The following is a 27,608-nucleotide window of genomic DNA, read 5'->3' as shown; positions in this document are numbered from 1 at the left end:
GTATAAAAGCTATGTCCATATTTTTTTATTTGAGGTAAGTAAGAGTTTTCTTGCGTTTGTCTGGTGTGCCACAACCATTAATATTCCACGAGACTATGTTAACATATTCACTACTCATTGTTGTAAAACCGATACTTGCACATTATTGTCATTACTGCATCTTTTATGTCGTATGTCGATACCATGTTCCTGCCATTATAAAACTTCAAACAAAAGAAAAACAAATATCTGTGATAACATCTCTCAAAAGAGCATAAAAACACAAAAAACACTGCTTTTAAAATGCACGTAACAGTGTAGTGCGCTTCCCTGGCTTTAGTTCTTTTACTTTGGTCCGCGTGAATCCTTTAAACCGCTGATCCCCTCTCACCTTCAGCTGTCCTGGCTCTGACAACGCTCCACCGACACCAACCCCGTCGTACCTTTCAAAATAAATTCTGATCTCTTCGCCATACATCGGTCATTCAGTATTCACCCTCCGTGGTCTGAAAAGTCTCCTCAACAAAATCTGCTGCCTTCTTTGGGTCAATAAAATTTAGTCGCTTTCCTTTCCACGTGAACCTGAGGATGGCTGGGTGTGCGAGCGTGTGTTTCACCTTGTGCTGCCACAGAGCTTTCATTACCGGTGCAAACCGTCTCCGCTGGTCTGAACGCTCCTTAGTCATATCCTCATAGATGGAGAGCGTGCAGTCTTCCCATGGTATCCCCTTCTGTTTCTTTGCTGCGGCCATAACTTTCTGTCGAGCTGTATAACGTAGAAACTTGACTAGAATCATCCGGGGCTGTCTGTTGTCCTCCGGACGAGGTCCGAAGCTTCTGTGGCTCCTTTCGATCTCATACTCGTCCCCCATTAGCCCAAGCCATCAGACAGTATCTTTTTTATGTAGACATTCATCTCTGTACCTACTTCCTTTCCTTCTTTAAGCCCAATCAGTCTGATATTGTTTCTTCTGTTTCTGTTCTCCTGATCATCGACTCGGCTCCAAGTTGCTCCACGCGTTTCTCAAGCACTTTGTTTACATTAGCAATGCTAGCTGTTTCGTCCTCAACTCCAGCAATACGAGCTTCCGCCTCTTCTATCCGCGTTTGCAAAACACTAACAGTATTCTTCAGCTCCGCTGTGTCAGACTTAATTATCGATACATCAGTTACAACTCCATTCAAAGTGGTGCCGATTTTGGTCATCTCTATGAAGAGGTCCTCAATGTTTGCTTTCTGGCTTGTTTCAGGGGGGTCAGCCTTATGTTCCCACAGCCCAATGGTCCCACAGCCCTATGTTCCCACATTTTCTCAAAATTAGGCCCTATGTTCCCACAGGGTAGGGTTAGGCTGATACATATTTATGAAAAAGGAAATGTGGGAACAAAGGGCCTAATTTTGGAAAAAAATCGTAGAAATGTGGGAACATAGGCACGCTCCCGTTTCAGGGCTAGCGGGGCTAGTATCCATGATGGTAGTTTTCAAGCGGGTCTGCATGCTTCTTTTCGCCTGGCTCATCCTCTTCCTTTATTCTTTATAATATGGATTAAGTTTGATTGAGTATGACTCATAGAACAACTTTAGTCAACAAGTGACCGACTACGGCGAGTAGTTATAGTAATATGTCGAAGTATGTCGGCGAGGGTCTGGTGCTAGACTAGAATGCAGCCATTATCAAGGTCTTCCCCATGTGACAACCCGTTAACCTGTATCTTAAGTAAAAATTTAATTGCAATGCAAAATCCTAATCACTAATCGCAAATTATATGCAAACACAACATCTGTATAATAGTTATAATAATATGAGTATATAATGTGAGTGTTTGAACATATTGTGCAGCCTGAATACATACTGTGCTGTAAATCATAATTTCTGGTCAGATATAGAAATACTAAAATATATTGATCTTTGTCATTGATCCCAGTAATATGAAGTTGATAAGGCACTCTAAACTCAGAGAGCTCATTTGGTACTGGGGGTTCAATATCCTAATTTTTGACAAGTGCATGATTTGATTTTGTGAAGATAATGTCAATTCAGACATTGAGTTGTTCAAATTACATTGACAGTCAATATGGCACATTTTATCCTAAAACTTAGTGGAAAGTACAAAAATAAGATCTTGTGGTTGCTGCCATTAAGTTTTATATTTTAATCCAAGAAATAAGAAAACCCACCAAAAATACTGTGCTTGACAATTTGAAAGCGGGTTATTTTTAAGTACTTTATGGTCAATATGTCAATATCTTTTTGTTTTATATTTACAAACCAATACACACAAGTAGCATACAGTATTATGAATTAGAGTGAAGAACAGTTTTTTAACACAAATGCCTAAAATGTGATCAAGAAGCCAACCACCAATAGTTCATTATATGGTAAAGCCTCAACATGCCGATTTTGGAGTATGTTTAAAACTACACATCACAGACAGTACTTTACTGTACAGTTGTGAATTTCAATAATTGAAATAGTTTCAACAAATCCATATGTCTAAATTCTGAGGACGAGCAGGTGCAGTGTGGCATGTTTACAAACCAACTGATGAATGCTCGTCATCAGAAACGTGTTATTCACAGCATCTGCAGATGTATGTATCCTGGTTTATGTCTACAATTTCAAGTTTTCTTCACTAACACTGCAATCGAGTTCATATTACAGCGGCTTCACAGATGACACTCACATGGGTAAAGAGTACAAGAGTAAAAAGAATGTTGCAGGAGAATAACATCACTACCCAGAGTGCATTGCAGTGTATACAACAATGACCACCTACGCATTGGATTTATTTTTAAAATTTTCTCAAAATGTAGAAATCTAGTGAGTTTTTTGGTAGGACATAAATGCATCCCTTTAAGCATTTCACAACTTTTGTAGTCTTTTGTTGCCACTGTCCCACATTTTTTAAACCATGTTGCTGGCATCACAACAGGATATCACAAGATTCAACCTTAAAAGTTAAATTAACATATATAGATGCACATTAGGCATGCAACAATTCTCTTTTGAGAGTTTGGCGTTTAACTAGTTACTGCGCATTGTATTTCTCTCTAAATTGGCTCTGTCTGTATGTGCCTGTGTGTGCCTGTGAGTCAGCGTGCAGCGATGAGGAAACCCCGTCCGCCAAGTGAGTTAATAGCCAATCACCACGCTGACAACAACATTACTTTTAGCATGGCGAGCAGTGAGGAGCAGTGAGGAGCAGTGAGGAGCAGCCAGGCCCGGAGTGGCTAATCAGGAGAACCAGGACAATTCCCGGTGGGCCGGGCTGCCTGAAGGGCCGCCAGGGCCGGTACAGTGACAGTCTATAGATCATACAGGCTGCAGTCATTGCTCAAGTAGCGATGTTGACCAGTTTCTGATAGTGTGGAGCGAGTGTGTGCGCCTGGAAAACATGTACTGCGCAGTGTTTCCCACTCGTCCAGGTATATTAACGACCACAAACGCCCTTTTTCCGAAAGCCTCTCTCCCTCATTATGTCAAAGACATGCATTAAAAGATAACTGTGGGTCCGTGAACGTGAGAGGGAGAGAGAGCTATACGGGTGAGCGAGAGTCGGGGAATGTGCCATTACCCATATAAGTGGACGGACAAGAAACAAAAAGTGAAATTGATCATCTGCTCTACAGTTTACATGTTAACCAGTGAAGTATGTGAACTACATGGCAGGCTGCTGTCTGTTAACTAACTGATGTCTTTGAAACTGCTCCAATCCACGCTGAGTGCTCCTCTGTCTGTGCGTCTGCGCATCACCCTCACTGCTCTTATTAAAAACTCTAAACTGGTCATAAACCACGTCTGAACCTTCAGTGTGAGGTTTGAAATGTTCTTAAATCGTCGTTTGAGCTGCTGTTAATACTCAAAATATTTACAATACTGAACATTACATGAATAAGAGAGGAGCGATAATCGTAACTAAAAGAGAAATATGACAGTATGCCACCAATGCACTTTTTTGTTGACATTCATTGAGCTAATTGTAGTTTACTTCATGTTCAAATCTAATCTGACTTTGCAATAGGCTGAAAGGAGAGCACCTGAATTTGTTTTTGCTTCCAAGTAAAATAAATAGTTTTAAAATGAAAAAAAGTAGCTCTCTTTCTTAATCCCTTGATGTTCTGTAAAATTCGCCTAAAACACTTAACACTGGAAACATTTTAACGGCCCATCTCGTCAGAACCGAACTGAACTGTGACCAAAAAACCGAGGTACGTATTGAACCCGTGGGCTGACTGTATTGTTGCATCCCTAATGCACATAGATATATTACAAGTAGTGTTGCTCTGTGTTTGCCTTTTGCCTAGAACAGGCTTTACCTTTTCTATCTGGTCAGCTTCCAAGAGATCACTTGGTTCTCTGAGGTTGGGTTTGAATGTTTCTGGCTCCAGCTCTGTCTTGACGGATGTGCCATGCTTGGAGTTTACCTCTTCCTTAGTGGTGATCTATAAGAGAAAATGTAAGTGAGCACAAATATTGACAAGGAGTAATTAAACTTGAACAAAGCACTCTATATAATGACATAGGTCTAACTTAACAGCTCAATGATAACATTTACAATGTAAACATGAGGAAAATTGGCTTTAACCATAGTCCACCGGGAGTTACAAAAGTTAGTGGGGGAAAAAAAATGAAAAGTGTTTTGTAATTTCAAATGTCTAGGATTTGACTAAAGGAGAGCAAGCGGAGATGCTGTCTGGGACAGGAGAAAGCAAGGTGAATAGGAATTTCTTACATTAATTATACTCCATTCAACCGATAGATTGTTTTGGGTAAATTATTTTCTTAATTTCAGAGTTCTTAACCACTGGTGGCTGGGAATGCTCTCTTGTTATAGTTCTCACTCCAAAAGGGCATTGTTTTCACAAAACATCATTCACCCATCCCATCTTACTTCAGACCTCTGACAAACACATCATAATTTTGTCCTTCATTTATCTGACTGTCTCTTTCTCAGTCAACACCCTGCCCACATTTTTACATTCAGCTCATTTGAACTAAATTAATATTTTTTAGAAAAAAGGGAAACACAGAAACACTATGCTTTTTCGGTAAGAAAGTTTTAATCATACACCTAGCGATGCACCGATCCACTTTTTTTCAGTTTCGATTTGATCCGATTCCGATACACATGTACTGATACTGATTATATAAGTATCCTAAACAATCCAGTGTATCTAAAGGAATACATTATTAAGAGATTTAATTTAATTTTAAACTGATTGGCTAAACCATTGTCTGACATTTTTAAGAATGAAAATATTACTTTGCTCAAAGTATCTATTAAAATAAATGTGAATGTTCACAAATATGAAAGTCAAGACAAAGCGTTATGGTTGTTGTTGGTATTATGTGTAAGGCTAGAGAAAGCTGTAGTAAACCAGGCATTGCATTGCAAACAGGAAGTAGCATTAACTGCCAGGTTTTAAATTGAATCTTGAAAATGAAGTGCAAGAATTGAAGGAGCTGTTCCATCTTGTCTGACCGTAGTCATGGAAATGATTTGTGGACATTTCTTATAGTTCAGTCTGAATGTTCTCAAAAAGAGACTGTGCTAGTTGAGAATGTTTAAAGTGCCCAACCATTTTTCTTGATTAGTGACGTGGATTGTTGGTGTCAGTCCAATATCCGATGAGTAAGTAATGTCAATATCTGACCAGATACCGATTTTAGATCGGATCAGTCCTATTTCTATCTACAACCAGCAACAAACAGCCAGTGACCACCACTTTAGTTTAAGGTGAAACAACTGTGCTGTAGCCACTAAAGACCTCATCACGACAAACAAGCTAACTTTTCAAGATGAATTGAAATGCCATATGTCACTCTCAGAGTAACTTGTATTTAATGTTTTGAAGAGGTTTTAAGATGTCAACAACCCATAAATAATACCCATTTACATTATGTAAAAAAGGAACATTTGAGGTAAGTATGCATCAGCATTAGCTAAATCCTGCAGTATATATTCTATGGGAGACCATGTTGGTGCAGACAGCAGCTGGGCTGGGCAGAGCAGAGAGAAGGGGGCAGACAGGGCTGGTCAGGGCACCTGGAGTCGTTTGCAGAGTGAGCGCAGATCTTCACTGTTAAGTGCATCAATCCGACGGTGGTACTCCGTCAGAGACACTACCTGGTAGTACAAAGACAGGAACAGGTGGAACATAAAACGCTGCCAGATCTATTGCTGGCAATGGGAAGAAAATAGTAATAAGGTATTATCAGCACTTAGTTGTGCTATTCCAGCAAACTAAACACTGGTTTAATCTAAAGGTAAATGCAAGAAATTTGAAGAAAAAATGGTAACAGGCCCTCGTAAACAGGAGTTTACTTTTGGAAAAAGAAGACAAAATGGAGCAGTTAAGTGTACTCAGCTATCTTGCATGTTTGTGTAATATGTTTAATAATACCACTCAAAGATGCTTCAATTTTACTTAAAGTAAACTAAGACCATAGAATGGAAACAACACCACAGCAGAAAGTTGACTTCAGAAGCTTGGTCTTGTATATATTATCCAAAACACCAATAAAATAGAATGAACAAATAAATAAATAATAATAAAATATATATATATATATATTTTTTTTTTAAAAGGTATGCCAAGCTGTTCAGAAACCTTGAACATTTTGATGCTGGAACGCACACAGAAAATGACGCCATTGACAGATGCATCAGTACCTAAAAGATCCAAGAACACAATACAACCATCTAATTGGCAGAAACAACTTTTAACAAAACTAAAGACCAGGCAAATAAACATCGTGGCAACATTCCAACCGTTACACATCCCAATTTGCACTTGAGAGTCATTTAAAAGAGCTGGGTTTTAAAAAGTCCTCTAAATGTAACAAAATAAACATATTAAAAGCACCAAGGATGCGATACATAAATGCATGCAAACATATATCCATATCCATATCCATAATGCCTTAGGTCACCAATAACGAAAAATAAAACAAAATAAAAATGTCTGGCAAAGATGTCACATCATTGACAATTTTGATTACATCTGAACTTTCACCAATCCTATAATTATTGGTGCTAAAACAACTTCTCTGGTAATAAGCTTACAGCTCTCAATAATGCAGGTGGTAAACTGCAGCCGATCTGTGCCTCATTTCATCTCTGGCGAAGGCACTAAAGTAATGGAAACGGTCATCATTTAAATTATAGCAGTATATTTAATATAATGTGATGAGGGAAACATACTCGCACGAACAGTGAATGAAAAATCAAGGGTTAGTTAGTATATGAACTCAAAATGATATCACGTAACTCTGGTAAAAACTAAAACAAAAAAAACTGCTAAAGTAAGATTATAGAAACTGCTGAATGAGTATGACCTGCATGTTAAAACTGATAGCTTAGAGAACCACAAGTAGTCTACCCTCACAGATGCCAAAAGGAGATGAGACCACAGATGAGAGCAGTACCCTAAATGCCAACTAGTGTTCAGACAGCAGCCACTTTGTTCAACATCGGCGACCGAACTACAAACTGAAGGGCTCGCAGGCTAGTTAGCTACGTTAGCGAGCTAGCCCGGTGTATCATCAAGTAAGATCTTAAACAGTAAAATAACATCGCCGGGGACAAAAAATAACTAACATTATTCGCAAGCAACATACAGAGGAATACTTAGGGGTCAGCCGTTTGTTATGGTCTTTTACCCTCCAAGAAAACATTGTCTTGCTTTCTGGGCGAGGTCGAAGCTGGGCACTCACATTACAGATATCTAAGTTGCCTTCTCTATGCAATTGCCTTGGACAAGCAGACAAAGTCATTGGAACGCCTGCTTGCTTGACTAAAATAGAAACATTTTTTTCCGATTGGGGTGTCTCCAAAGTATGTTTTGCGTGACATCGTTGAAATCCAATAACAGTACAGGAAATGAGGCAAAGTGGCTCCCCATTGGTTAAAAAATGATGATGCAGTCCGTAGTCGACAGAATTTAAAGACACAGTACAGTTGCTGTCCCATGTGTTGTAATTTCTTTGACTGAAGCTGTCATACAAACGAAAAAAGTTCAAATGTTCACATCAAATCAAATCATTGACCACTTAACCCTAAATATGCTTTTTAAAAGACATTTGTCAGTTATTTTTTTGCAAACAACAAATGACAAGATTAACCCCTTTCATCTCTTGCACTTTGAAGCTCAATCAATAAAAGCTATCTTTAATTTCATGTATTGGACAAACTTTAACAGAATGTACCTATTTAGGCTACTTATTTAAGTGTAAAGGTTCATGTAGCCTCTTTTTGCCAGAAGTCCAGGGACATGCAAATTAGTCCACTTTGTTTTCTGCATCATTCATTTACATTAGAATTTAAATCCAGGTCACTGCTTCTATTGTATCAGTTTCTTCATACAATGAATTCAGCTGTTTGTCTACCCACTGGCTGTAAATAATAGTGTAAAGCTTGTAGTGATGAAAAGTGAAGATAGATTTAACAAACATCATTGAATTGTGAGATTGTGGGATTTAAAAAAAAGCAGTTCAGTTTCTCAATCTTACATTCTGTGCATATGTTGAGAATGAGAAACTCATTATGGTGTGAGCCTTTTGCCATTCTGCAAAAAAACTTACAAAATACTGACCAACACTAGTAACAGCCACACAACATGTAATGAAGCTAAAGGCAATGACTGAGTAGACTAAACATTTACACAAACATGCAAAAGACTTTGGTTGGAAGCTCAATGAAGTGCATGTCCAAGCAAAGCCAGTGTTCACACAAGTTACATGTGACAGGAAGTTCAAAATTTCTTTTTTTTACCATCAAATCAAGAAATATGTAGCAGTACATAAAAATGCAAAACACACAAACACAATACAAAACTAATACTTGAAGACTTCACAGATCAGATGGTTTAAAAACCAAGATCAGAATAATATAAATTCACTATGCATTGCATAATGAAAGCAAATCAACACAATATTAAACATGTAATTTAATGCATAATGGCAGAAACTTGTTTCACAGGGTATGGATTAAACATAGTTTACTACAACTATTATTAATCCATTTCCGCGAGGATTCAGAAAACTGAACAAGTGCACTCTAAGCAAGGTTACGGAACAATTTATCTGTGTAGACCTTACCTCCCATTCCTTATTACTGAGGTCAGTGATGGACTCATCACATGTTTCTGATTCCTCATTCTTCTTGACAACCATAAATCCAGGGTCTTGTCCCATGCCCCTGACACCCTCACCATACATGTCTGGGCTCCACTGCATAAAGAACAGGTAAAGGTGATCTGACCTAGAGGGGAAAGCACAGGAAAAACAATGCAAGCATAGATTATGTTCCTAAATGATTTAGTTATTTTTTTAAATCATTATCTGAGATGTGCCATTCAGTAAAAAATATCTATCTATAAAAATATCGCAGCATAGGTCAAATCATACACAAAGCATCAACAGGCTATACTTCTTAAACTGAAAGTGACTTATGAGGGAAGGCGGTTTTTAGGGTGATAGAAATCGATTGATTGAGTTGTTACTGCAGCAGGTTATCAGAGAAAAGCAAAAACTCACACTAAAATATAGGAATATACACGCCAAGATATAATACACAGATGTAAACTAATACCCTCAAATATAAGCGCTAATTGCAGATATGTTTTTGTAGTCATTGATGTGCAATTACACTAACAGTGTTTGGAGGTGTTGCTTTGCAGATACAGTGAGTATGTGTTCCTAACTACATCACATAACCTGTGTAATATTTACAGTCTATGGTTAGAACACATATTTTCTTGTAATTTGTTTCCTTCCACTGTGAATGTAATTATGACTACTGGTGACTCCGCTACTTGGAAAAAACAAACAAACAAGGAAATGCAACCTTTGATTTACTTGAGCTTGTATAGTGCTTTTGCAGTCTTCTGACTTAATCAAAGCGCTTTTGAACACAGGTCACACCTACCCATTCATACACTGATGGCAGAGGTTTCTATAGTGACCATCAGAAGTAACTAATCCCATTCATACGCTGCTGTCGAAGCAGAGGGAGGAAATTTGGGTCAAGTGATAGGGACACTTCCCAAGGACACATCTGAGCTGGTGTTGAACCCCAGATCTTCCGGTTAGGAGACGACCAACTCTACCAACTGAGCTACCACTTGACCCTCTGAACACTTTTGATGCCCAGATACATTAAACATTAAAAATTTCTGTTTGGATCAGTCAGAGTATCTTTGAGGGTGAAATACTTTTTTTAAATACAAAACTAGGAAAAACATTATGTTTGTGGAAAGACCGTGTAGAGGTCTGCTTTAGCAGGTCAATACTTTTGCATGGGTCATGTGTGTGATTGACCAGGCACAGGGACATAGTGTGTATCTGTTTCTCTACAGAGTGAATAAATAATGAAACCAATTTGCTGTCTAGCAGAGGCATTACAAGGGGATGGGCAGAAGCCGGAGTGAGAGTCCAACTTGACAATGTTTAAATATTTGAATTGTTTCAAATATTAAAAGGATTGAAATTGAGATTCCCCAGTTACTCAGTTGTCTATTGGGTTGCTTCACATGAAGCGGGCGGCTATGGCTCAGTTGGTAGAGTCGTCACCTCTCAACCGGAAGGTCGAGGGTTCAATCCCCAGCTGGGCAACATGTCCTTGGGCAAGACACCCAACCCCAAGTTGCTCCTGCTGCTTCGGTGGCGGTGTATGAATGGGACCTAATCTAATGTATCTAATAAATGGAATTAGTTACTTCTGATGGATGATACTACATAGCAAGTGTGAAAGGGTATGAATGGGTGTGACCTGCGGTGTAAAAGCGCTTTGAGTAGTCAGAAGACTAGAAAAGCGCTATATAAGCTCAAGTCCATTTACCATTCACATGGATTAATCAATGACTATTGTGAGATTTGCCTTGAATTATTTAGGCAACCAATACATTTTACTTATATTTACTTATACGTATTCAAATGTCTCCTGCTCAGGAAATAATAAAATGTGCAGCAGAGGTACTGACCTTTCATGTGGCACAGCAAACCAGTAGTCATGTTTCTTTCCCTGTTGGGCATATTGCTGCATGGAGGCGCTTGCATTAGAAACAAACGTCTTCTTCATGGGCTTTCCCACCCTCAGACATAGGAACTTATGGGAGGGGTGCTTCCGGCTCTCCGTACCTATAAGATAAATCATTACATGATTATGTTACCTCAAGTCTATTAAAAAATGAATAGTTTAAAGGAATAGTATGAAATATTGGATTATGCTCATATTAACTTTTTGAATGCTAAGGCGATTGATACATCCATGATATTTGTACACAGATTAAGACTAGACACAAGGGAAACTAACTTGGCTCTCTATAACAGTAAAGACTGATATGGCTCAACTAATACAATATCCTGATTGGTCAAGCTGATGGCTGTAACTTTATGTTACCATACAGCTATGAAAGTATTAATCTTCTCATCCAGCCTTTACAGTTTGTACTATAGTATCAAGTGCCTATCATCTTAAAACCAAATATATATATTATGTTAAATCTATGAACCTACTTTATGTATGTCACCTATTTTTCTATTCTTTATTTACTGTCAATAATTTTGTGGCTGAAACACAACAGATAAGAGAAATAACTTAAGTTGAATGCAGCTGTGGCAGTGGTAGTCATTTGTCATTAGGTTGGTGGTTTAATCCCAGCTCCTGAGGTCTACCTTTAGCAAGACACTGAACCCCAAATTGACCCATAGTGGCATAGCCAGCAGCCTAAAAATACATATGAATGGGATAAGTTAATACTTAGGGGCACTTTACAAAACATCCTCTGCCATCAGTATATGAATGTATATGTGAAGTGAGTGAGTTGTCAGTAGACTGGTAAAAGGTTATATAACTACAGTAATTTTACCAGTGAGTCTTCTGCCAATGCTACAATGGTTGCGGCCCCAGGAAGCTGAATGAGATCACTCTCATTGAGAACCCTTGTACATCAAATCAATAATGTAAAGAACAGTGATGGGCAGTCAGAGGTCTACAAATAGTGGCGCAAGTAGTTCAACTATATCTTTCAGTAGTTTATTTGTAGTGGATGATCTACTTTAGTTCAATAGTGACATCACTGAATAATTCCTTACATGATGCCTAGCATGTCCCTGCTGAATGTGCAGATACACAAGCATGAATTCACCCAACGGGGACATACATGCAGGTGATTCTCCGAATTAGCTAAGAAAACCCATCACCTAGTAAACCATTTACTGTATAGTCTACACCAGCTAACCACCTGTGACCTGATAACTACAGAACATATACTGTAGGAGGAAAAGAGGTAAGGAAACTATAGAAGAGGTGAAACATAGATTATGGGACACTTGGACAAATTGAGCCAGTGGGTAAATTGACCCACCCTCTGTTTCTTTGCAATTGTGCACACTTTTTGTCTACTGATAATATTTTAAGAAAGCCCATATTACTTCTGTCTAGTTGTGATGGAGAAAGGCAAAAGGAAAAAGTTCTGAGTATTATTTAGACACAAAACAATGTTTTAGCTGTCGGAGAAACATTTCAGAATTTCGAATTATTAGTATGTTAATCCACATTTATCTGGGTCAATTAAACCAGATAATCGAAGAACACTATCATAAAGCATTTAAGGTGTCCATAGCTGGCCAGTTATTTGTTTGAAATGTATTAAGATATACCATAGCTTATAATTTAAGTAATGAGTGATCTTAATAAAAGTACTGATTTGATGTTAAATAAAAAAGCTTTGGTGTAGTAGTTACTTTTGCTGTAGCTAATTTCTCTGGGAGGTAGCTTCAGTTTGGTCAAGCTTGTTTTAATTTAGCAAGAAAAATAGCCTGCCCAATACTGGCAACAAATAACCAACTGAAATACAAAATAGCATGATTTCATACTGGATCACATAAGCTAATAGGGGTGGGAATCCCCACGATACAATATTATCACGATACTCGACACACGATACGATTCTATTGCGATTTTTAACATTTTCTGATATGCTGAGAATTGCGATACAATATATTGTGATTAAGCTTTTTTAACTGCATATTATGTCCACTACACTAAACTAAATGAACAACTGTTTTGTCAAATAAGAAAAAAATCTCAGTTTGTTCATCTCACTTCAATCTTTTTATTTGTATTTCAGTCTAATTGGACTTTAACATGAATTCTTAACAATGCAACTTGTTCAAAATGAATTGTGCAACCCCTTCACTAGTTCAAAATTAAAAAAGCATATCTAAAATGTTACATTAAAAATATAAAAAAAAAAAATCATGTTCAAGTTGGATTAGACTGAAATACCAACAATTCAGATTGTGAGGTGCAAGCAGCATTTCACAGGGTTTCACTTTAATCACAATGTTGGTCAGTCTGTGGGCTGGACTCACATTGTGTGGTAATAAAAAGACTGAATTGAGATGAATAGACTGAGAATGTTTTCGTATTTGACAAAAAAGTTCTTGATTTAGATTAATTTTGTGGACAAAATATGCAGTTAAAAAAGTTAAATTGCAATATAATATAATATATGTATTGTTATTCTCAGCATATCGCAAAATGTTTAAAATTGCAATAATATCGTATCGTGGGGCCTCTGGTGATTCCCACCCCTACTATGAATCCTAATGCATGATTCAGTATAAAACAGTGTTATTTGGGTTGGAAGGCATCAAGGTTTTGCTGGAAAAACACATGAATCTTAGTTATAGATTTAACCAGATTATTGAAAGGCTTGACAACCTTTTACTTTTTCCCTGTTTGATGTTTATTATACATAGTACTTTTCTGAAAGGTGTAATTTTACATCTTGAGAGTCAAAGTGGGCCAAACTAAATGTTTGGGATGACCTGAAATACCTACCTTTATTTGGCAAATTACACCGTGGTATGACATTTTTATTTCAAACTTGACAATTAACTAGAAATTAAAATTTTGGGACATAGGGAATTAAGAATTAGTCCAAGTCAAAATAAAAATAAAACCAGAAATGGATGCAAGCTATAATAACACCTCTTCGAATGCTGTTCCAGAAGGCCTTTTTGTGTTGGTTTTATCATGGCTGTTGTTCCCCTTGGTTATGTAGAGCCATTTTCACTATGCACTCCTCGAACATTTCTAGAAAATTTCAGAAAGAATCCCCCTGAAATCTTCCTGAGTTGCTTGTTCACACATGCAGCAACACACGACAACATGGGACTGTCCCTGCATCTCATATCTCTTAAATGATTTTTCCTCGCTTGGTTGAACCGGAGGTAGTTCCAGGCCTGCCATCTTAAGGATCAATCCAAAGCTCTTGCTGCTGCTCAAAAAAGAGAGGATGGACGAGACCACAGTGTGGTAAGGGAATTGCATCGCCCACAACCACAACACCCTGCAACGCATAGTTAACAAGGCCTGAAAGATCATTGGTGTCTCACTCCCCTCCCTCCTGGACATCTACAACACAGGCCTCACCCCCAAAGCACCTTTCCATTCTGCCCCCCACAACTCTGGACTTTCAACTTCTAGCACCCATCATGGAGCAGCACTCTCACTCTCTCTCTCTCTGTATCTTTTCTATTTCTCTCTCACATAACCTCACCCTGACTTCATATGGAAAACTTACAAATGGGGTGGCAGGAAAAATTGAAAAAAATTTGGCTGTTTGTGTTCACTCATGAATTTTTTTTGAAAATTTTAGGAAGTTTCATGAGTATTGAGCATGTGAAAGTGTTTCTGATGTCCAAGTGTTTGCTAGGCTTTTTCAGGACTGACCGAGACCTACAGAGACAGCGAAAAGCCATTTAAAGCCCTGCTAGTTTAGCTGATGAGAAAAAAACAGGCTGCTATTTCCCTTCACCTTTATATTGCTATGACCTACACCAGGGAAAAGTGGAAAAGGAGAGGTTATCAGAAAACTACATGAGCGAAAGGATTTTGGAAGAGAGGAGAGGAACTGGGTTGGATTGCCTTTAGAAGTTCAATTTACGACTACTATTAATGATGTGGGGTGGCTTCTTAGAGACATTGTGGTGACAGATGTATCACGTGAAATGTAATGTGTTTTTTAACAGCAACAAATTAACTTTAGTTTAGCTTTTGTACCGTCTGCCGAGTTCAGCATGCCTTCCTTTTCCGACTGCTCTTCATCTTTTATTTCCTCCTTGTCTTTTTGCATAGAGTCTGTTTTCGAGATGTCTGTCCCATCACTGGCATCTTCCTGTGGACTGGCTAAAACAGAAGTGGCATCTGTGGTGGGGTTGGCTAAGCTTCTGGAACCATTGCGTGAGGTGCTGCTAGTACCCTGGGCCGGGCTAACGCTGCTACTTGTGGTAGTTAGTGTGCTTGGTGGCTCTACGCTGTGTTGCTTGGATCCCATGGGGGACTGGCTATTGTGTTTTGTGTCAGTGTCTGGTGGATTATCTGCTCTTTTTGCCGTTGCAAGCTCCTCCAACTGGCTGGTGGAACTGTGTGTGCTGCCTGGGGCCTGGGAGGTATCACTGATGATCTCCATCTGGGTGACAGTTTTCACAGACACTGTGGAAGCAGCAGAAGCCTTATCAAGGTGTAGGTCCTCATTAGATGCTTGCTCCTCCTCCCGGATGGGGGACAGCTCTGGCTCAGTGAAAACATCTTCTGAAATGGAACCTTCTGTGCTGCGAGGGACGGCACTGCCGCTGTCATGTGCACCTGGCTCCCTAAGGTGCAGATCTGGGTCCCTCTGCTGGGAGGGATGTCTTTCAGCAGGAAGAGGCTCCAGATCACTGGTAACATAACAAAGAAGTAATAAGGCACATGCAACTATAGTAATAATAAAGGAGCATAGCAAGTAGCATGCATAGCACTTAAGCATTCTGAATGTGTATTTCATAGGAACATGAAGGCCTTTTAATGTTCTTACAGAAGTAAGTTTTCAAGGTTAGCTTTTCTTAGTCTGAAAAAGATGCTAACTCAGGGAGAAGCTCTCTCAAGTTAAAAAAAAAATGTCCCTGAACGTAGCTTGGGTTTAAGACCTTAATTATTTTACAGTTGAGCTTGTGTTTCAAAAGCAGTTTAAAGAAATGCAATATCTCAGTCAGGGTATCATGACAGACAGTGTTTTGTTGTTTCATGTGAAATATAAACTGTTTTTGAAGCTTAACCAACTACAGACTAAAGCCCCTTATAGACAGAACTGATAAGCCATTTTCCACTTTGGCATTCTGTAAAGGTACAGTGCCAAAAATGGTGGGGGAAGTTGTTCCATTGTTAAACCGGTTGTGAAGGTATAATAACAGAGCCATATGATGTAAGTTATACAGCCAAACAATATTGCTACTACTGTTCCTGGTGTATTTTGCTTTGTGTGGCAAATGGCTAAACAGATAAAGAATAAAAGAGATGATAAAAACTTTTATTTTAAATAGTAGTAAATATATTGGATGCAACTTCAAATGTGGGGCATTTAAAACACTATTTGACTTCTTATCTATGAACTGAAAAGGAGGACAGCTGAGAAAACTAAAGCCTGGCATATTATCAGTCTTTTACCAGCACCAGTTACTGTTCCATGGGCAAAAGTCAACCAACTCAATACGTCCCACTCTGTCTACACTAAAACCTAAAGAAACAGAAAACTTTGACTCTACATCCTTACGCTGCAACTTATTTGTCCTTTCATACATATTTCTTCAACAACATGAAATATCCAAATAAAACGAAAACAAATACAATAAACAAACAAAAATCCTTGAAAATCTGTAGGAGGATAGTGAACTTTAAGACGTGACTGCTTTCAACTGTATAAAAGTTGAACATTAAGAATTTTGGACAGAAACTTTATTAACCTTGGCGTTGATAACATTTTACTTGTGTGAGTGTGTGTGTGTGTGTGCGCCCATGAGTGTGATGGTGTTGGGGGAATGAAAGTCATTTGGTTGATGTAATACAATCAATGGTTCAGTAGTGAAAAAGATTGTTTATAGAGTTAATTCTGCATTACAGTGATTTTCAGAGTCAAACTGTGTAATATGATTAGAAAAATTGGAATGTTTGAAGCCAGATATGCTTTAAAAACAGATCTTCTAACAACAAGGATACACAGTAAATGTTTCTCCTACTCAGGCAAAGCCTCTCTGATCTTGGGCTCAGTGATCTCCTTGTAGATGGCTGCAGACTGTACTTCCTCCAGAGGACACATAATACCATACTCCTCGCACCCATGGGCCTGAACCAGTGGGTCCATCCGGTGAGGGTCAAACATGATGTTGTTTGGTGTCACCAGCAACACTCCACTTACTGCACCCTGAGTAAACAAATGGAGGAGAGGGACAGTGAAGAGAATCAATTTGAACATGTAAATCATAAGAGAATAAGCTTAACAGCTTTGTTTATCTACCGACAAAAGATAATCAAAAACACTGCTGCCATAGAGGAATTGGAGGCAAAATGAATAATTGCCCACAAATGTGCCATTGACTGTCAGTGTCAAACATTTCAGTGTTTTAATTAGTTTTTTTGAACAAAGCCTGAGTAAAGTCACCCATCTGTTACGGCAGGGGGCTCTGGAGGCTCATCGGCAGCAACCACCATGTTGGAAATGCTGTCTCAGCCTAACTTTCAGTCAACCTAAGCACAGTCTGAGAGCTGGAGCGAAGGCAGGTTTTAAGCCTCCTGACAAACCGTTACACCGCTCCCACCTGTCAGCTACGCTCCTAACTATGGATAACACGTATCGTTTAGAAAATCAACAGATGCATTATAAAAAATGGCTGGTTTACGAGGATTAGGGCCACGTAAAAAAAAAAAGATTAATCTCGTAAATTTACGAGAATAAAAAGTCGTAAATTTACAAGTTTAAAGTCGTAAATTTACGAGACCAGCCTGGCGAAAATGATGAAAGGAGAACCCTTAAAGCCTTTTCTTCTGAAGACACAACTTCCTCCCAGTCAGTGTGGTTCTTTCTGTTCTGTTCTTCTCTGCCTTGTTGTCTAGATTATGTGCAGAGCCAGTTTGTGTCTTGTTTATACATCCATTTACAGTTATACAAGTCCTTGCAAATTGAAGCGAAAACTTGAACTTGTGAAACCTTTACTAAAGTATAACAAGATGCTCCATGTTTGTCATTTGAGAACAGAATGCTGCTGCTCTTCTGATATAGACTAAAATAACGAGTTTATTCTTTTAATCTTTAAAGGCTGTAAGGGTTCTACTTTCATCATTTTTGCGCAGGCTGGTCTCGAACTCGTCAATTTACAACTTTGAACTCGTAAAGTTTATTTTTCTTTAACGTGGCCCTAATACTCCATTGCCCTACAAGATCCTTTGGATCATTGTTGTAGACCCACAGCTGCTTTGGAACTTCTTGCCGCCCAAGGCTACAATTATCATTTACTGTCATGCCTATAATATTATATACTGTACACCGTATACTTACATTATAGTTGTCATTGCTAATAAAACTATTTTCTTCCATTATCATTGACATTTCATCTATAAGTCTCCATGAACTGCTTTTTTTCTGTCTGGCCGCTTTCTGTTGATTTCATCTCATTCTTTTTGGTAAAACTGTTTGCTTTTGTGTGCTGTCTTGTGGACTATCCGGTGAGGGGTTTTGTAAAATGTGTTACATGTTTTTGTAAGTACCAGCCTTAAGACTACGGATGAAATTAAGCTTTTGCACTAATACCAGCATATTTACATTGATGGGTAAGGCTGATATGTTGATTTGGGGCAGCAGTAGCTCAGTCTGTAGGGACTTGCGTTGGGAACCGGAGGGTCACCGGTTCAAGTCCCGGTGCGGACCAAATATGGATGTTGGTCTGGTAGCTGGAGAGGTGCCAGATCACCTCCTGAGCACTGCAGAGGTGCCCTTGAGCAAGGCACCAAATCCCGTACCCACCACCAGCTCAGGAGCGCCTGCCGGTGGCAGCTCCGTCACTCTGACATCTCTCCATTAGTGCATGTCCATAGGATCCTGTTTGTGTGCATGTGTGTATATTTCAGGCTGTGTGTGTTGCATGACTACAGAGTGTAAAAACAGAATTTCCCCTTGCGGGATCAATAAAGTAAATCTTAATCCGTCCTCGTCAATAAATACTTACATGTGTATGAATGGGATTAGTTAAAACTGATGAATACTAACGAGTGGCACAGAAGGAAAAACTGAAACTGTAGAAGATTAAAGGTCCTAACGTATGCCCAGCTGTGGCTGGATTTAAAATTAATCCTATACATAACTATAAGTACCACCAACAATATAGCCCACATATATTAATACATACTGTCTTTGCAAACACATTAGAGAATACAGCTGAGGATTCCAACATACAAAATAAATAAAAGTTTAGAGCCTTCGTTTATTACTACTTAACATAGATCCTGTTGGCATGTTTTCATAATTATTTTAGAATATAGTCTTTTTGATCATTACTGATGTTGTGGGAATGCGTCAGGAAAATATTACTTAAATTCTCCATAAAGATACTTTGGACAGTGTGTTCTGTGTGTTCAGGGGCACAGTGAAGGGAGAGAAGATAAACGGTCTGACTGGAATTTGGTCCAAATGAGCCACTTAAATACCAACGTACCAACGTGCCAGCATGAGGCGCATCTGGCTCTTAAGGGATCGAGCGCTGACACTCTTCATGCGTTAAATGTATTTTACGCCCCAACCACTATCCTATGTATCAAGTGCCTTAATCAAACTTCTTTGTACTCTGTATCTAGCTTTGCGCCCAGATTGTGCCCAGTCCAGATCGCTTTAGACAGCGTGCTTTACGCCATCAAAATAGGGCCAATTATGTTTTCCCAATTGTCATCATTGACACTATAGTGCAACAATGGATTCTTGCGTTAGTTCAGGCGGAATATGGTAGTCCTGCCCACAAGCGACCATCAGCTGACCATCAATACCACCAAATCTATGACGAGAGTATTTCTGTCTGAAACTGGGGTTCTAGTCACTGAACTACCTGAATGGATATTTTAAGGTTGTTTTTTTGCTTATTTATTCTTACTGATTTTGTTATGGAATGTTGGTGTAAATTATTGAAATCCAACAGAGGCACTTAAAAATGCTTTTTTCTTTAAATTTGTCTTAATTTAACATAAAAATCACCAAAAATTGTGACATTTGAAGTGTAATCTGGCAGCTCCGCTGTATGTTCATATATTTTGTTTGGTTCCATCAATATTGATTGGTATGTTTTTTGGTTATACAGCCATTTCAGTAATCTGTAGGTTACATGACTGTGTGGGAAAAAAGTGATCTTACACAATTACCTTTCTAATTAATTGGTTGATATTTTATGCTGTACCTTACCTTGTCCTCAGTGATGTATTTGCAGTTTATTTTGAGGAACTTCTCTGTAAGGGCCTCTTCTTCCTCCGAGGTGGATGAGACCACTCTGGACTGGCGCAGACTGGAGAACACTGGAGGGTTAAAACCTTCTGGTCTGTACTGGGCATCTGAGTCCTGGAGGTATGATGGGTGGGGGTGCGGAAATATACAACGTTTTTCAGTGTTTCACTTTTATGATACTTGATAATAACAAACAATTTAGATAATAAATTAATCAAAAGAAAAAAGAATGTAAGATGTAGCAGGCTCTTAAATAAGAACATAACTGTGAACTGTGATTTTCGCACACACTGGATTTGTTGAAAAATCATTCAGGTTCTGTTCTCCATAGATAGACAGACAGACAGACAGACAGACAGACAGACAGACAGATACAGATAGATAGATAGATAGATAGATAGATAGATAGATAGATACTTTATTGATCCCGAGGGAAATTCAAACGCATGGACCCATGCAGGGAATTAAAGGTGACCCTTGAGAGCTAAAAGCAATAATGACAACAAATGTTCACAGGGTTGAGACAGGGTTCGAACAGTTCAAAACAGACAAATGCACCTCCTTCCTGTCATTCTTCAAGCAAAAATAGACACCATCTACGCCAACCTAGCTACATCCTCATCCTACTGGACCTAAGCGCAGCTTTTGACACCATCAACCATTCCATCCTTCTCTCCCGCCTTGAAACCACCTTCAACATCACCGGCACTGCACTCTCCTGGCTCAAATCATACCTCTCGGACAGATACCAGTTCATCAGCATCAACCACTGCAAATCCCCCACTGCTCCTCTCTCCCAAGGTGTTCCCCAAGGTTCTGTACTAGGTCCCCTCCTCTTCATGTACATGCTCCCCCTTGGTCACATCATCAGCCGCTATGGTCTCCAGTTTCACTGTTTTGCTGACAACATCCAGCTCCACATCGCCATCAAAGCCATCACTCCTGCCACTCACTCAATCCTCATTGACCACATCACTGAAATAAAATCCTGGCTTCAAACCAACTTTCTCAAACTCAACTGCGACAAATCAGAAGTCATCATCATCGGCCCCAAATCCCTCATCAAATCCACCAACAACTTCTCCCTCACCATCGATGGCTCTACAGTGCTCCCTTCCTCCCACATCCGTAACCTTGGTGTCATCTTGGACCAAACCCTCTCCTACGACAAACACATCACCAAAACAGCCTTTTTCCACCTCAGAAACATCGCCTGCCTCCGCCCATCCCTCTCATTTTCAGCTGCCGAGACCCTCACCTACGCATTCATTACCTCCAGATTAGACTATTGCAACAGTCTCCTCTACGGATCACACTCACTCAAGAAACTCCAATACATTCAGAACTCCGCAGCCCGTCTCCTCACACACTCCCGCACCAGAGACCACATCAACCCCGTCCTTCATGACCTCCACTGTCTCCCCATCCCCCAGCGTATCAACTTCAAGCTCCTCATCATCACCTTCAAAGCCCTTCACAACCTGGCTCCCCCCTACCTGTCTCACCTCCTCCACCGACACACTCCCACCCGCACTCTCAGGTCTGCAGATGCAAACCTCCTGTCCCCCCCCCTGCAGGACAAACCTTCGGTCCTGGGGGGACAGGGCTTTCTCTGTTGCTGCTCCCACCCTCTGGAACTCACTTCCAAGACTCCCCCACACTCACCTCCTTCAAGAAATCCCTCAAAACTCAGCTCTTCATCACTGCCTACAACCACTAACTCCCCCCTCTCCCTACATTACTTCTTCATTGTACTGTCCTCGTCGTTTTTTTGGTTTGTTTTATGGTTTTCTATTTTGTCAAAGCGTCTTTGGGTTCCTAGAAAAGCGCTATAAAAAACCAATATATTATTATTATTATTATTATTAAAACAGCAAACAACAAATAAGCAACGTTGTACAATTTCACTGAAGTAAAACAAAGCCTGACTGCCTGCTCTGACTATGTGTAGCTCCAAAACAGCTTGACGTCAAGAAGATTTATTGTCTAGATCCAGAAAAATGTATTGAAGGTATGGGCACACCAGAGGCCCCCAATAGCACTTCCCCAATCTTGGTTGTGTGACAAGTTAAACGTTTTGAAAACAAACTTAATCAAAAATGATTAAGATTAAAAACATTGTTTATTTATTAGAAGTTTTAATGAAAAATTTTCTAAAATCATAAAATCACTTAAAAATGCACGTATGTTGAAACCATATTAATTTCGATATGACACCTATACATACGCACCTTACTTTATTATTAAATTAACAATACACAATAAGCAACAATTAACAATAAGTGAGTTGGTTAAGGTATTTAAAAAAAACAAAAAACTGCATACTTACAAATAAACCCACAAATTTTAAAGAAGCTGGATTGTACAGGTAGACTATTATGATCCCCAAGAGGGTAGTTCAAGAGGAACAACCATAATGTTCAAGAAGGAGATGGCCTGTGTTCAAACCTTAGTACAGATAGTTGCTGATGGACCTAGTTTAGTCATTGTCATCCATTTAAAATATTTTAGAACAATCATTATATATGACAGGTCAATGTAGATACCTCTATGGTTAATTATTTCTTTTTCCAAATAACAAGATTTAACAAAATACAAAAATAGCATTAAAACTGTACATGCAAAAGGTCAACCAGGCAAGTCAAATGTGTAGCAATGTGTAACTGCAAACATATGCAATATGCAAAGCGCCTTTGTAGTCTTATTAGGAATAAAATTTCATATTCCAATTTCCCATAGTGATGGCAGAGGATGCTAACTAATCCCATTCATACGTATTTTGCAGCTACACAAGATCTTGCTTCCAGAAAGGCTATCTGTACTTGGCCTTTTTCATCTTCAGTGTGGAGATAACCCACTGCACCATATGCCCTCTCTGAGGCATCAGTGAAATGTGGATACTTCTCTTACAGTTGCAAGAATCCATAGCGGCTCTTGTGTAGCACCGTGAAAAATACATTTCTGAGAGCTGTTGGAGTTCATCCTCCCAAGCAGTCGAGGCCTGAAACATATCTTCAGGCAAATCTCTATCATCATGCTCACGCTTCTTTGTCCAGAGCTTTTGAAACAGAATCTTTGCCCATGTCACTGATGAACTGAAAAACCCCAGAGGGTCAAACTGGCTGGCAAGGACTCGATATACAGTATAACACGCATGGTGGGTGCCTCTGTCATCGTTTGGGCTGGCTTGTAACCCAGTATATCTGAGAGGCAATGCCATATCAGTCCGAGAGTGAGCTCTTGAGGGTCATTACAACTCTGAGTAAGCCACAGTTTACTACTCTCTGATGTGCATTCTGGAGGTAGGTCACTGATCACTTCTGGGTGATTGCTGGCCCACTGACGCAAATCAAATCCACCCACAGTCAGGAGATGTTGTAGCTTGTCAGCCAAATTTTTAGTTTCTTTTGTTAAAGATTTATTTTTGGCCATTTTGTGCCTTTATTGGAGAGATAGGACAGTGGATAGAGTCGGAAATCAGGGAGAAAGAGAGTAGGGAATGACATGCGGGAAAGGAGCAACAGGTCGGATTCGAACCCGGGCCGCCTGCTTGGAGGACTACAGCCTCCATACATGGGGCGCGCGCTCTAACCACTGCACCACCAGCACCCCAAATTTTTTGTTTCTTTTATAGTGGGTAAGCTGTGCAACAAGCTTTCTACATAAAAAAAAGCACTCCACTGAAGCATGTCTATCCTCACCAGGCAAACTGTGATCTGTCACATGCTTTTGCAAGGCAAACACTGCACAGCATGTACTACAAGTTGTCCCAAATGGTAATGCTAGCCACAAGACCAGATAGACTTCTGGGTGATCCTTGCTCACATCTTGCCTTTTACAAATCTGAGGAGCGGATGATCTTCAGGAAGGAGACACACCTGATGGAACATCCCCTTAATGTCACTGCTGATTGCATATTCTCAGAAATTTAAAAAGATTCCCAATAAGGAAGTCGGCCCCGCCAGCCAGCGCCGGCTCCGGCAGTGCAGCAGCAGCCGTCTCACCGCTATGTTTATATTTTTTCGCCATTATCAGCTTTCTCCATAGAGCCTGTTAGCATAGCTTCCAAGCAATATGGCGGACTTTAAGTTTCGATTCTGGGAGTGAGTTCCTACCCACTGATCTGTGATTGGTCTGTAGCTTCAGTGGTCGAAAATATGAGGAACTAGCGTTGTAGTTTCACCCCGCTAACCGTAACAGCTTCCAGTGACGCAAAAAATTTAATTTTGTGTCACTGGAAGCTCCTTTTCAGACTTAGAAATACAAAGATTTCCCATCTTAGGGGAAAATGAGGGCGGAATGCACGACCATTCAAAAATACTACCAGGTTTCTAATGAGTATTCCTTTAATTTAAAATTTTATTAAAAAGTAACCTGAGCTGGTCTGAACTGTCGATGTTGCACTTAGCCCAATGTGTAAAAGGGAAATTCTAAATGTTCCTAATAAAGAAAAAAAAGTACTTACAACATACACAGACAACTGTCTGCTGTCCTCCTTACACGCATACCCACACCTCCTTATGCCAATTTCCTTGCGTAGTTTATAAACAACCCAAACCTACACAAGCAGCACAGACACTGGCAGCCAGGAACGGCTGAGGGGGCTGGCCAGATCTGTTACAGCCAAAACAGTCATCTTTCAATAAAAAGAGGAGAGGAACCTAGGAATGCAAAATTTAGACAACTGAAAATCCAGGAACATCCATGAAAGAAATAAAGCAGGATCCCTGAGTTATGGGAGCATCTGTTGTTGATACATTTCAGATAAAAAACTCAATCGTTCAATATTGGTAAGTTTGCTGGAAATGTATACTTTACCACTTACAACAAAATACATCTTTCCATAACTATATACATCTTTGAATAACTTAAATTAACTGCCCCCTCTCAGACAGTGACTTCCTAATGCCATATTGAAGCCTCCCACTCTGCTTAATAGTTCAATACAAAAAAAGCAGCAGCATTTACAAAAAAATAGGAAAGTTAAAAGGGACTACAAAACATCTATGACAGGGATCAAACATGCTGCATACATGAGAATACCACACTTGAGATGATATTAGTTGGTAAAAATGTCAAAACATGTACTCCCTCAATGAAGTGCATCATAAACACTGTCTCCCATTCCCTTCAATTACATCTTGCACATCAGAAGAGTGTTTTGTATCTGTAACAAAATTACACCAACCACACTTTCCACAGATATCTCATAAGAGTGGAGGGACAAGTGTTTTGCTCTTAGGACAACACAAGGTGACATGTGTATAATTATGTTTTATAATCAGAATCAGAATCAGATTTATTGGCCAGGTATGCTTACACACACAAGGAATTTAACTAAGTATAACATTAAATATCATTTCTACAATTCACTTAGCAGACGCTTTTATCCAAAGCGACGTACATCAGAGAGTAAGAACAACACAAGCAAGGATCCAGAAAAAAGGGAACAATGTCAGTAAGAGCAAACGATCAGCTTTGAGTCTGATTGGACACACAGGTGCTGACAGGAAGTGACCAGAGGCAAAGCACAACATTGACGGCAGTTCTTGAGAGCTCTAATCAGTATAGAAACCATCTTATAAGTCGTCGTTATCAAACAAAACCATTGTGACAACCATCATCATCATCAATAATATGGAGACCATCATCATTAAGTTAGTAGGTATTCATGAAAGAGCTGGGTCTTTAGCTTTTTCTTAAAGGTTCAGAGGGACTCTGCAGATCGAATGGAGTTTGGAAGTTCATTCCACCACCGGGGGGCGACAGAGGAGAAGAGTCTAGTCAGCATCTTAGGACCCAGTCTGGACAAAATTTATCCTGATAGAACAGACTCGTGTAATAGGTGTAAACAGTCACCTGCTGACTATAGTCATATGTTCTTGTCTTGCCCGCAACTATCACAATTTCGGGGGGCAATATTTAAAACCATTAGCAGAGTATCAGGCCAAATTGCCCCTGAGCCGGTCAATACTCTCTTTGGTGTATCTTCTAATCTTAATCTGTCCAGGCCCACTCGCCAAATCATTGCATTCACCACTCTACTTGCTAGGAGGCTCATCCTTCTTAAATGGACTCACGCCTCACCTCCTACTCATAATAAATGGATCCATAAGATACTGCGCTGTATCACACTGGAGAGGATCAGGTTCTCCCTGAAGGGCTCCTTAAATACCTTCTATAGGATATGGCAACCCTTTCTGACATATATTGATTCTCTGACTATTGACGTATACAGATTATTTATTATTTATATATACATATTTTTTGCCTTTTTAAAATAATATTTTTTACATGTGTATATTATGTTTTTGCAAAGATAAATGTATTTAATCTTTAGACGTTTTTATGCTGTGTCTTGCCACCCATTGCACTGCGTAGTCTTCCTTTGTTAGTTTTTGGTGTATTTCTTTATGAATGAATCTGTCTGTGTATGCCAGTGTGTGTGTGTGTGTGTGTGTGTGTCAGTGCGTAAAGATGGGAGACGGGATGTGTTGGGTTTGGATAGAGATTTAGACCACAGAACTTTTTGCACTCATTTTGGTGATTGTTCTAACACTGTACATTTCTGTGCAAAAACCAATGAGGAAAGTTTGGATAAAAAAAAAAGGTTTGTACTTACACCTGCATGTAATGTTCCCTGTATAAATCACGATCCACCTGGAACTGTGCCCACATAGATCAGCTCCATGTTCCGCCCCCTACACACCCACATTCAACCATAAACGGTCAATGCAAAGCACCTCATGATGCAAAAATTCATAAACAAGCAGGCAGATCAAAGGTTTCAAGCACTGGATCACAGTGACAACTCTGCAATTTTCTGATCCAGAAACTGAGGTACTTGTGAATGAAGTGGAGGTCAGAAAGCAAATATTGTTTGTTTGCTGCAGCAGGAACGTGTAAATTGAAGAAAAATCTGAGAATGACACCCTGTTGCTGCTGCATTCACGCAATCCATCTGCAATGCCAAAACATCCTCCAGTCATCATTACAAATGAGTATATCTGCAGTGTCCATATGTTCATAGCACCCAAACTGATTTCTTCATATATTATCATAGTGCTCAAGTCATTCAGCTACAACGGAGGATTAAGGCCACATAAAAAATAAAAAAAATAAAAAAAATTTGAGATTGAAGTCGTACATTTTCAAGATTAAACTCACAAATAAAATTAACGAGTTCGAGACCAGCCTGCGCAAAATGATGAAAGTAGAACTCTTAAAGTCTTTTCCTTTGCAGACACAACCTCCTCCAAGTCAGTGTGCTTCTTTCTTCAAAAAAGCCACAGTATCTTGCCGTATCTTTTCAGGGTGCT

The 27,608-nt window shown here is 39.4% G+C and overlaps 1 protein-coding gene across 6 annotated transcripts in view; it reads right to left on the bottom strand.

Annotated features, from left to right (window-relative positions):
• Positions 1–27,608, bottom strand: part of oxr1a (oxidation resistance 1a) — a 135,894-nt gene that overhangs the window by 19,476 nt on the left and 88,810 nt on the right. For 5 of the 6 annotated variants that reach the window (XR_009674919.1, XM_061051256.1, XM_061051255.1 and 2 more), the window contains 7 exons: positions 20,251–20,403; positions 17,048–17,232; positions 15,054–15,712; positions 10,963–11,119; positions 9,080–9,242; positions 6,027–6,107; positions 4,297–4,422 (listed from right to left, as the gene is read on the bottom strand). Coding sequence is in view for 5 of the 6 variants with exons in the window: in XM_061051256.1 (XP_060907239.1) it covers positions 4,297–4,422; positions 6,027–6,107; positions 9,080–9,242; positions 10,963–11,119; positions 15,054–15,712; positions 17,048–17,232; positions 20,251–20,403 (1,524 nt within the window). In the remaining variant the exon portion in view is untranslated. The remainder of the gene's footprint in view (positions 1–4,296; positions 4,423–6,026; positions 6,108–9,079; positions 9,243–10,962; positions 11,120–15,053; positions 15,713–17,047; positions 17,233–20,250; positions 20,404–27,608) is intronic. The other variant, XM_061051258.1, reaches the window with a different exon arrangement.

Source organism: Labrus mixtus, chromosome 11 (assembly GCF_963584025.1).
Source record: "Labrus mixtus chromosome 11, fLabMix1.1, whole genome shotgun sequence".
NCBI classification, from domain to species: domain Eukaryota; kingdom Metazoa; phylum Chordata; class Actinopteri; order Labriformes; family Labridae; genus Labrus; species Labrus mixtus.
This window is presented reverse-complemented; position numbering and strand designations above follow the sequence as displayed.